The sequence below is a fragment of the Sminthopsis crassicaudata genome, chromosome 1 (genome assembly GCF_048593235.1).
Source record: "Sminthopsis crassicaudata isolate SCR6 chromosome 1, ASM4859323v1, whole genome shotgun sequence".
In the NCBI taxonomy this organism is placed as follows: Eukaryota; Metazoa; Chordata; class Mammalia; order Dasyuromorphia; family Dasyuridae; genus Sminthopsis; species Sminthopsis crassicaudata.
In genome coordinates this window covers 620,825,875-620,838,044 of record NC_133617.1, presented here as the reverse complement: position 1 = coordinate 620,838,044, position 12,170 = coordinate 620,825,875, and the positions used below count along the sequence as shown (strand labels likewise).

At 34.1% G+C, this 12,170-nt stretch overlaps 1 protein-coding gene across 1 annotated transcript in view; it reads right to left on the bottom strand.

The window, feature by feature from the left end:
• The window catches only part of C9 (complement C9), a 50,905-nt gene that overhangs the window by 27,912 nt on the left and 10,823 nt on the right, over positions 1-12,170 (bottom strand). The window contains 4 exon segments of the mRNA XM_074282608.1: positions 4,658-4,802; positions 5,294-5,435; positions 5,850-5,927; positions 5,929-5,968. Coding sequence (XP_074138709.1) covers positions 4,658-4,802; positions 5,294-5,435; positions 5,850-5,927; positions 5,929-5,968 — 405 coding nt within the window.

Sequence of the window (12,170 nt, the reverse complement as noted above, 5' to 3'; positions counted from 1 at the left end):
GAATTGATCATTGTATAATCTTGTTGTAGCCATGCATAGTGATCTTGATTCTACTCACTTCACTCAGCATCAGTTCATGTAAGTCTCTCCAAGTCACTCCTCCTGATCATTTCTTACTGAACAGTAATATTCCATAACATTCATATAACATAACTTATTTAGCCATTCTCCAACTGAGGGGCATCCACTCAATTTCCAGTTTCTTGCCACTACAAAGAGGGCTGCCACAAATATCATTGCTCATGTGGGTCCCTTTCCATCCTTTCAGATCTTTTTGGGACCCAGTAGAGACACTGATGGATGAGAAGGAATGCACAGTTTGTTGGGGTTAATACTGACCATCTCACAAGACTACCATGAAGATTAAATCATATATTCTCTGGCACTTTGTAAACCAAAAAGCATGAAAAGTCTAATTATTATTGCTATATTCAATTATTTTAATCATGTCCAATTCTTCACAACCCCATCCTAGGTTTTCTTGGCAAAGAAACTGAAGCAGTTTGCCATTTCTTTCTTCAGTTTATTTTACAAATGAGGAAACTGAGGGAACCAGGATTAAGTGACTTGCCCAGGAATCACATGGCTGGTAAATGTCTAAGGCTGGATTTGAATTCAGGAAGATGAATTTTCCTGACTCTAGGCCTGACACTCTATTCACTGTGTCATTAGTTGCCCTTTTGCCAAACTACAATGGTTCAAGAATCAAATGGCTCTTAGTTCTGTACCAGATCTAAAATTATATTATAAAGTAGCAGTCATCAAAATCAATTGATACTGGTTAAGAAATAGATTAGTTGATCCGTGGAACAGGTTAGGTTTACAAAACACAATAGTCAATGACTATAATAATCTAATATTTGATAAGAACTATTTGACAAAAATTGCTGGGGAAATTGGAAAATAGTATAGCAGAAACTAGGTATTGACCCACACCTAACACCGTATGCCAAGATAAGGTCAAAATGGGGTCATGATTTAGAAATAGTGACATTATAAGCAACTTAGAAAAGCAAAGGATATGGGGCAACTATGTGGCGCAGCCCTGAAGTCAGGAGAAGCTGAGTTCAAATCCGATCTTAGACACTTTATGTTTCCTAGCTGTGTAACCCTGCCTGGGCTAGTCACTTAATCCCAATTGCCTCAGGAAAAAAAAAAAAAATCAAAGAATAGTCTACCTCTCAGACTAGAAATCTGTGAAGAGGGAAGGAATTTATGACTGAAGAAGAAGTAGAGAACACTATGAAATGCAAAATGGATAATTTTGATTATATTAAATTTAAAAGTTTTGTAGAATTAAAAGCAATGCAGACAGGACAAAAAGGAAAGCAGAAAACTAGGAAAAAATCTTTATATCCAAGGGTTCTGATAAAGGCCTCATTTCTAAAATATAGAGAGAATTGACTCAAATTAATAAGACTACAAACCATTCTCCAATTGATAAATGGTCAAAGGATGTGAACAGCCAATTTTCAGATGAAAAAATTAAAACCATTTTAGTCATATAAAAATACTCTAAATTACTATTGATAAGAGAAATGGGGTACCACTACACACTTCTCAGATTGGCTACAATGACAGGAAAAGATAATGATAAATGTTGGAGGGGATGTGAGAAAACTGGGACACTGATACATTGTTGATGGAGTTGTGAGCTGGTCCAACCATTCTGGAGAGTAATATGGAACTATGCCCAAAAGGCTATCAAACTGTGTACACCCTGTTATCCAGCAGTGTCTCTACTGGGCCTGTATTCCAAAGAGATCATAAAAAAGGGAAAAGGACCCACATGTACAAAAATGCTTGTAGCAGCTCTTTTTGTAGTGGCAAGAAACTGGAAACTGAGTGGATAACTATCAGTTAGAAAATAGCTGAATTAATTATGGTATATGAATGTTATGGAATATTATTGTTCTATAAGAAATGACCAGCAGGATGATTTCAGAGAGGCTTGGAGAGACTTACATCAACTGATGCTAAGTGAAGTGAGCAAAACCAGGAGATCATTATTTATGGCAACAACAAGACTATACGATGATCAATTCTGATAGATTCTCTTCAAGAATGAGATGATTCAGGCCAATTCTAATAGACATGTCATGGAGAAATCTATCTGCACCCAGAGAAAGGATTATGGGGACTGAATTTGGATCACAATATATACAGAGAGAGAGAGTATTTTCACCTTTTTTACTGTTGTTTGCTTGCTTTTTTTCTCACTTTTTTCCCTTTTTGATGTTATTTTTCTTGTGTACCACATTTATGGAAATATGTATAGAAGTTTAACATATATTGGATTACTTGTGGGGGGGTGGAGGAAAGGAGGGAGGAAAAAATTTGGAATACAAGGTTTTGTAAGGGTAAATGTTGAAAACTATCTTTGCATACATTTTGAAAACAAAAAGCTATTAAAAAAAAAATCCAATGTCTCGGACAGTAAGCTTTCAATTTATGTTGCTGAGAACAAGACTGCCATACAACTTCCTCACTAACTGTATCCATGCCATGCCACACGTATTCTAGCCTTTCTCTTATTCCTGCTGCCCCTTGGACTCTTTTCCCCTGGTTACAGAACTCTGATAGATGAGCCTTCACTTTATTTTGCCTGGAAATAGGCCATCACATGCCTTTCAGTCCATTTCTATGCCATGGTGCTACATGTGTATTATCAACTTGTTCTTCTTTCTTCCTATTTCCTAACTCTAGTTTCCTTCCCAACATGCAATATTTTCCCCTAATAAAATGTAAGCTCTTTAGAATGTAAATGAGGACTTCCTTACACATTTGTATTTTTATTCCCAGCATTTATCATAGTGTCTGATACATAGCAAGCACTTAAATTCTTCATGAATAATATTTTCACTTAGGAAAATGCTAATGATTATATGTATTTTCTGTTTAGGACTATTAAATAGACAAACCCCACTTAGGATCCTTTACTAGTTATGTGAAATTGTGTAAAGTAAAGCAACATTGCAGGGAACAAATAGTTCTATCACTAGACCACCTTAATTACACTTTCAGGAAAGTGGCCAAAGAATGAAATAAAAAGGTCATGAAACATCATGGAGGTGGGAGATGTGATACATCTGTAAAATGAGCTGGAAACAGAAATAGGAAATCATTTCAGTATCTCTGTCAAGAAAAACCGTAAATGGAGTCATAAAGAATTGGATGTGACTGAACAACAGAAGGAGTATCATATGTTATTTGATTCAACCTCTTTAACAGCAACGAGGTGGTGCAGTGGTTAAAGTGCTGCACCAGATTAAGAACCAGGAATACTCATCTCCATGAATTCAAATTTGGCCTCAAATATTTCCTAACTATGTGACTCTAAACAAGTCACTTAATCCTGTTTGCCTCAGTTTTCTCATCTGTAAAATGAGTTGGAGAAAGAAATGGCAAAACCAGTCCGGTATCTTTGCCAAAAAAAATCCCTAATGGGGTCTTGAAAAATCAGACAGAAATGATTACTAAATGATGTTGGGGAGCAAAGCATTTGGGGGTGTGTGTGCTTGTATATGCATTTAGTTAGCTTAGTATGACACTATATAATCCTTATCTGCTTGCTAACTGAGTGTAATATATGAGTTACCATTCCCAATTTAAAAAAAAATTAAATAAAAACAAACAAACCAACAAACCCCAAACTATTAATTCCTTGGGGGAGGGAAGACTATCAAACTAACTAGTTTAATAATCTAAGTAGCCAACCTATCAAAGTAACTAGTTGACAAGCATCTTCATTTGCTGTATTCTAGACTTAGATGATGATGGTCCTATCAAAGCTTGCTGGGAATTAGGCGATACACTTGGATGTAGCCAGCATAAATAGATCCTAAACCTTACTTTGTCCTAGAAAATTGAGCTTCCTCCAAATTTCAGCTCAAGAATCTACCATTTTCTACATGAACCTTTCTTGATTTTCCCAGCTTTTAATACCTTTCCTGACAAACTATTTGGTGCTTTTTTTGTATACACCTGTATGTACATGGTATCTTCCTTACCTTCTTGACATTATTAGTTATAGCTCCTTAAGTCGCTTAACATTTTTAAGCCTCAAGCTTCAGTTTCCTCACCTGTAAAATTAGGATAATAATGGCACCTACCTCATAGAGTTGTGACAATTAAATAAGTTAACATATGTAGAGTGTTTTACAAACTTTAAAATCCTACCTAAATATTAGTTAGTATTATTATTAAAATTCTTTTCATGATAATCTTGTAAAGTAAATTGTGCAGGCCTTTTTATTCACATTTTACTAATGAGGAAACTGAGTCTTAGACTAAGGGATTTGCTCAGAACTACACAAGTAGTAAAAGTCAAAACTGAAATTTGAACTTTGTGTGTGTGTGTGTGTCTACATTCAGTGAAAAAGAATATGTTCTTCTTGGGGCCCTAAGTGGTCAGTGGATTGGGATTTGAGCCAAGCTGTTTCAAGCACAAGAGATTTAACCTCTGCATGGGCCACCAAGGGCTGAGGATCCCTGGCTCTTTGTTTTTACCCTAGAGGATTCCATTTTATCTCCACGGTGACCTGGCTCTGGAGAGAACAGTTTGTTTTGTCTATAGAGTGATTTGTCTTTTTCCCAGAGATAACATTCACCTAACGAGGAACTCTTTATTTCCTCTGTAATTTAAGTGGATACTGACCCATATCCAGCTGTCCGACCAAGTTCAGACAATTCTGTCTCACTACGGCAGGGAGAACGTGGATCTTTTTCACAATTGTCTTCATCAGAAAAATCTCCACAGTCATTGTCTTCATTACATAGAAGTCGCTTTTTAATGCATCGGCCTAAATCAGAAACAATAATGACTTGATATATCATGGGATAATTTATATTACACAAAGTAGAATAAAACATTCATTGATTATTATTTTAGAATTCCATCTGTATCACACTGAGGGAGGCCCTAACTCTCCATCGGCTGTATTACAGGGGAATATCATGTTCATATCCAGCCAGGTGTACATGATGATTTGTACACAAACACATGCATACAGAAACATACTGATCTCCAAAGACATCCAGTGTCCTTGACCAATAAAATTGAAGGACAGTACAGATAAGTTTGAACTCTTTGGATAAGTTATATCTAAGTTATGGACTTTTAGAATTTCTAATTAAACTAATTTAATTTTTTTAATTCATATACAAATAAACTAGTTTAATTTCTTTCACTCATATACAAATATCCCAGAACTTATAAGAAACAATCCATGTCCAAGAACATCAGTCAAGCAATTTACTCCACACTGATGAATTGAAGTTTGAGAAATAATACCTGTTTCACATTTAAAATCATTTCCACAGTCATCTTCCTCTCTACAGATACTACTAGATTCACAGCTACGCCTGTCTCCCAAAGATTGTAGGCACCGTTTCCCACCAAACTGGCCAAAAACCTCAATGGTCCGTGAACGATACTGTAAGAAAAAAAAAAAGACTGTTTGGTTTTTGAAAAATATGAGGAAGTTATGAATATCACTAAAAGTATTCATACAACTGGCTGTCAGGAAAACCAATGTGAAATTCAAAAACCAGTATGAAATAGGATAAAAGCATCCAGAAAATATATACAGACTATTTCTTGGAAGTAAATTTTTAAGGATTTCATAATGCCTATTTTGTATATTATATTGTTTTTTATCTTTTCCAGTGGAGTTTCACTGCGAAGAAATATGAAATAAATTTAAATTACTATCTATTTTTTTGGGTCTGTGTCATAGTTGAACTAGTTAATATTTTAATATTACACTGAGAAGGAAAAAAACAACAACGTGCTATTAGGATTAGACTGGGTGCAGCAGGGGACGTTAATTGTTGTTACTGTGTCTTACCATTTCTTTTTGGCAAGGAGTGCATGAAGACCATTGACTCCAGGAGCTCAAGCTGCAGTCTATAGGAGCAGGGGCCCCCAGCTTCTCTTGGTAATCTATTTAATGTGGCTCCTGAAAGTCTGAGAAAAGAGAATATGTGCAAACATCAAAAAAATGCCACTGGGGTAGTTTTATCTTTATAATATCTTTCCAGGATCATTATGCACTTCAACAACAATACTATATAAGGATCAATTGTGATGGAAGTGGCTATCTTCGACAATGAGAGGATCCAATTCAGTTCCAATTGATCAATGATGAACAGAAGCACCCAGCAAAAGAACACGGGGGAAATGGGACCATAACATAGTATTTGCACTCTTTCTGTTGTTGTTTGCTTGCATTTTTGTTTTACCTTTCTAAATACAATTTTTCTTGTGCAACAAGAGAACTGTATAAATATATACACAGATATTATATTTAACATATACTTTAACATGTTTAACATGTATGGGACTGCCTGCCATCTAGGGGTGGGGGTAGAGGGAAGGAGGGAAAAGTTGGAACAGAAGTGTTTGTAAGGGTCAATGTTGAAAAATTACCCATGCATATGTTTTGTCAATAAAAGCTATAATAATAAAAAAATACTTAATAAACTAGAGAATATTATTGATTGGAAACTACAAGTTATAATGGTCATAATGTTAAACTCAAAAAAGTTATGGGTTCAAATTTGACTTCTGGTCCCTTACTTTTTTGTGTGACTATAGGCAAATTCTCTACCTGACAGCCTCAATTTGATTATTTGCAAAATGAGGTTTATAATATCTGAAGTATCTGCTTCACAGGGTTAATGGAATAACTAATGATGATGTGTATAACATACTTTGAAAAATTTAAAACACTATATAAAAGTCAGTTTTAAAATATCTTTCCAGGTTCAGATTTGTTTTTCCTCTGTCTGTCTCTGTCTCTATTTCTGTTTTTCTCTCTGTCTCTGTTTCTCCCTGCCTCTCTCTGTCTCTCTGCCTCTGCCTCTCTCTGTTTCTGTCTCTGTCTGTCTGTCTGTCTCTTTCTTTCTCTCTGTCTCTCTGTCTTTGTCTTTGTCTGTCTGTTCATGTCTCTGTCACTGAATCTCTCTCTGTTTCTCTGTTTCTGTCTCTTCCTGTCTCTCTCTGCCTCTCTCTCTCTCCCTTTCACTTACTTTCTTATGCTTTCTCTCTCTCTCTCTCTCTCTCTCTCTCTCTCTCTCTCTCTCTCTCTCTCTCTCTCTCTCTCTCTCTCTCTCTCTCTCTCTCTCTCTCTCTCTCTCTTCTTTCTCTCTCTCTCTCTCCCCCTTACCCCCATATACAATATGTTGAAATTAAGAGAATATTAGATACCACCTAATATGTTATTTTGCAAATAGATATGCTCATTATTTGTTGATTTGAATTGCATTCACTAAGAAGCAGACTAGCTAGGTTTTCTTCCAGCTAACTATGTGATTCACTTCAGAAGCAATAAAAAGCAAAAGACAAATTACTTAAACTTTTTGGAACTCAGTTTCTTGTTTTTTTTTTTAATTAAAAAAAAACTTAAACATATTTAAAGATATAAGTATATGCATATACAAAAACTCCATGATTTTTTAATACTGGTAGTATAGTATCCTCTTAAGACAATGATAATCACTCATTCCTTCTTCAATTTTCTTTTTTTTTTTTTTAATTTCTATATTGTAGAATCTCAGAATTGAAGGATCTCAGAACTTTCATCACTTCATTATTGGACCAAGACATAATCTTCTGACTGATCTATCTCAAATATCTTCCACTCCCCACTCTGCCCTCCAATCAGCTGCCAAAGTGATTTTTCTAAAGTGCCCTTTGGACCATGTCACATTCCCTAATTCAATAAATAGCAGTGTAGTCTATTACTTTTCAGATCACAATGCAGTTTTCAGTTTGACTTTTAAAACCTTTTTTCAGCCTTGCCTTTTTCTGTCTTTCTTGTCTTCTTAGTCTTTATTTTCCTCCTAATTATTGAGGATACAGCTGCAATTACTCTCTTTGGTTGATTAATCAATGATCAATCAATCAATATTTATTAAGTACTTATGTGCCACTAGAGATACAAAAAGGTGTAAAAAGACAGTCCCTTACCCTCAACAAGCTCACAACTGAATAGAGAAGATGACAACAACAACAAAAGAACAAGCTATATACAAACTAGATTGAAAATAGCTGTTCTTGAGTTATCTAGTAATTACTTATTCATGTACATGCTGTGTTCTACAATAGTCCTTAGATTTCTTGAATGCAGGGATGACATTTCATTTTTTATTTTGTAGTCCTAGCACATAGGACACATTGTGTGTGTGTGCCTTAAAAATATTTTTAAATTAAAATGAATAATAGGTTAAAAGTACAAAGATTGTGAAGTTTTTTTGAAATAATATATTCCACAAATGTTAAAAAGATTAATACTCATGTATCTCCTTCACTTCTTCCTTCTGTTCCCAGCTCCCCTCTCCAGTGAAGTCATTTCTCATCTGGCAAAAATTCCTCTCTTTGCTTGTTTCAAGTTTTTCCATATGTAAATCATTCACCACCTGCCCATCTCCCTGCTGTGCTGTTAGGATTAATGAAGATATGTTTATAAAATACTCTTGCTATCCCAAAAATGAAATGTGCTAATCAAGTACAAATTATTCTCTAAATATTTAAATCTCAGCTGGAAAATCATTGCTGAGATCAAAGTGATATGCATCAACACAGCAGGTGAATTCATCTCTGATCTAGCAATGAATGCATGACAGAGGAATGAGAAGTCATCAATGGGTGCTCTGACCTCTCAGGCTTCCCAAAAAGGGGAAAAACAGGGTAGGAATTGTGGGAGGAATTCAGTAGAAACATAAGCTTTTTGCTCTTCTCTTGTGAAAAGTTGTTCAATAGGGAATTCTCTGCAGTGTGAAGGAGCTAGAAGGGACTTCAAAGTCCATTTACTCTAGTGCTCTCATTTGGAGGATGAGAAAAATAAGGCCCAGAATAATGATTAAGTAATTTGTCCAAGGTTACAGTATGTGGATGAGTAAAGATATAAAGTTTGGTTTCTGACTGTATATACATTGCTCTTTTCATACTGTACCACAATGATAGTAAATGGAAGAATTTAGTTTTATGTGGGAAAAATTCAGATCTAATTAAATTTATTCAAAGTAAGATTCAACAAGTAGTTATTTAGTGCCTTCTACAGATAGCTATGTGAAACAATGGGTAAAGTACTAAACCTGGAGTGAGGAAGACCTGAATCAATATATGGCCTTAGACATTTACTTCCTGGGTGAATGTGAATCCATTGTTTAACATCTTTTTGTCTCAGTAATATGAATTATAAAATGCAGATAACATTATCATCTACTTCCTGGGGTTGCTGTGACAATTAAATGAAATATTTGTAAAGCATTTGGTCATTGCCTGGTACATAGCAGATACTTAATAAATACTTATTTCCTTCCTTCCTACTATATTCCAGGCACTGTGCTACACAATGTTCTTTGTAAGACATAGATAGTTCCTGCCCTCAAGGAGTTTCCATTCCAATAGGAAAGCTAACAGACAAATAAATCTGATTAAGATGATAAAAAAGTAAAATGCTATGGACTTGGATGGAGTGATTGCTTTCAACTGGGGTGGGAGTGAGTAGTGAACCCAAAAAGTCTTTCTTATTCTGTTCATTTCATTTTGTACAAGTTTTTCCAGGTTTTTCTGAAATCTGTCTGTTTATCATTTCTTGTTGCACAATTGTATTCGATTACATTCATATACCATAGCTTGTTCAGTTTTTGATGGACATCCTTTCACTTTCTAATATTTGCCACCATGAAAAGGGCTGCTATAAATATGTTTGTATATGTAAATCTTTTTTCATTTTTTGATTTCTCAATAGTGATATTGCTGGATCAAAAGGTATATACAATTTTACTGCCCTTTGGGCATAATTCCAAATTGTTCTCTAGAATGATAGGATTAGTTCACAATTCCAGTAACAGTGCTTTAGTGTACCAATTTTCATGTCTTCATATGCTTATAGACAGCTTTGATTTCTTCATCTAAAACCTGCCTATTTATATCCTTTGACCATTTATCAATTGGGCAATGGCTTGTGTTCTTATAAATTTGACTCAGTTTTCTATATATCTGAGAAGTGAGGATTTTATCAGAGATAATTGCCATAAAGATTGCTTCCCAGCTTTAACTTTTCTTCTAATCTTGGTTGCATTGATTTTGTTTATACAAAAGTTTTTAAATTAAATATAATAAAATTATCTATTTTGCATTTCATAATTCTATCTGTTGTTTGTCATAGATTCTTCCCCTCCCCATAGATTTAACAGATAGACTATTCCTTGTACTTTTAATTTTCTTATGTTATTACCCTTTAACCAGAAAAACATTCTAAATAGACAGCATCAGCAACATGGTGTGATGATCAACTATGAATGACTTAGTTTTTTTCAGCAACACAATGATCCAAGACAAATATAAGACACTTATGAAAGAAAATGTTATCCACATCCAGATTAAAAACTGATGGATTCTGAATGTAAATTGAAGCATGCTTTTTTTTTTCACTTCATTCTTTTTTGTATTTTTTTCTTTTGATCTGTTTCTTCTTTTATAACTATCACTAATAAGAATATATCTTTTTATATAATAGCATATATATATAACCTATATCAAATTGTCTGTCATTTTCAGGAGAGGGAGTAAGATTTGGAACTTAAAATCTCATAAAAATGAATGCTAAATCTTATCTTGATCTGTAATTGGGGAAAACACTCATAAAAAAAGAAAAGGAAGTCTTCTTTGAAGAGACAGCTCTTGAATAAGATCTTGCCTTAGATGAATAGGATTTTGACAAATGGAAATTAATTTTTTGGCAAAGGAAGAAAATTTACCAGAAGTCACCATCAGAATACAAAGCATGCAGTGTGAATTCAATAAATATTTGTTAAAATGACATTTGAAATGAAATGGCAACAATGCAACATTGGTGTTTTAGATGTTTGATTCAGAGCTATGACCACAGCTTTTCTTTTTGTCAGTATTTGGGATACGTCCAAGATAAATTTTCTTTTAAATAGTTCAAGTCAAACTCAAATATTTATTAAGTGCTTTCTATATATCAGGCGTTTATTCTAAGACAGGGAAGACAAAGAAAAAGAGTCCTTCCTCTTATGGAGCTGAGGGGAGAATGTGTGAAAACGAACTATAAACAAATGATATACACAACATAAATTGAAGACAATCTCTGAGGGAGGGGGACCAGCATCAAGAGACAACAGGAAAAAATTATTGGAGAAGATAAGACATTAACTAAGATTTGAAGAAACTATATAGGAAACTGAGCCAAATTAATAAATATAAGTCATTTCCCAGCAAATAAAAGGTAAAAAAAAACCAAGTACTTTTCAGAAGAAAATCAGTTATCAATAATCTCATGAAAAAAAAGCTTTAAATCACTACTGATTAAAAATAAAATAAAAAAAATAAATCACTACTGATTAGAGAAGTGCAAATTAAAACAACTCCAAACTACCACCTGACACCTAACCTATCTAATATGACAGAAAAGGAAAATGATAAATTCTAGAGGGGATATGGGAAAATTAGGACACCAATGTATTGTTGATGGAGTTGTGAACTGATCTGACCATTCTGGAGAACAATTTGGAACTATATCCAAAGGATTATAAAACTTTGCAGATACTTTGACCAAGTAATACCACTACTATGTCTGTATTTCAAAGGGATCAAAGAAAAAAGTTCAGCTTCCTCATCTAGAACATGGGAATAATAATAACACAATTATTGTGGTATCAAATGAGCTCATGCTCGCAAACTATTTTTATTATTAGGAGTGTACAGTATTATAAAGCTGTATATTATTAGTGTGAACTTGTTATTATTAGGGAATGGAATAGGAACCTGACTAGTAATTTCAAAAGTAGAGAGAATTCCCAGATGAAAAAAAATATCATCTATCAATGCAAATTGGCAACTTCTCTGCAATTTCTTGTGTGGTCTTTTCTGTTTTTTATGTCCTAGATCTCTTTGGAAATCTGATGAAACCTTTGTACATCTTCTCAAAGTAAGGTTTTTAAATATGTAAAATAAAATACATAGGATTACAAAGAAAACCAATTATATCGGAATAATTATTTAAAAACAATTTTAATTTCATATTTCCTAAGAACTCCTGTAGAGAGTTACCTAAAGGACAGAGAGGTTAAGTTACTTGTCTGGAGTCACATAGATTGTGTGAAAAGCAGAGCTAGAACCCAAATCTTTTTGGCTC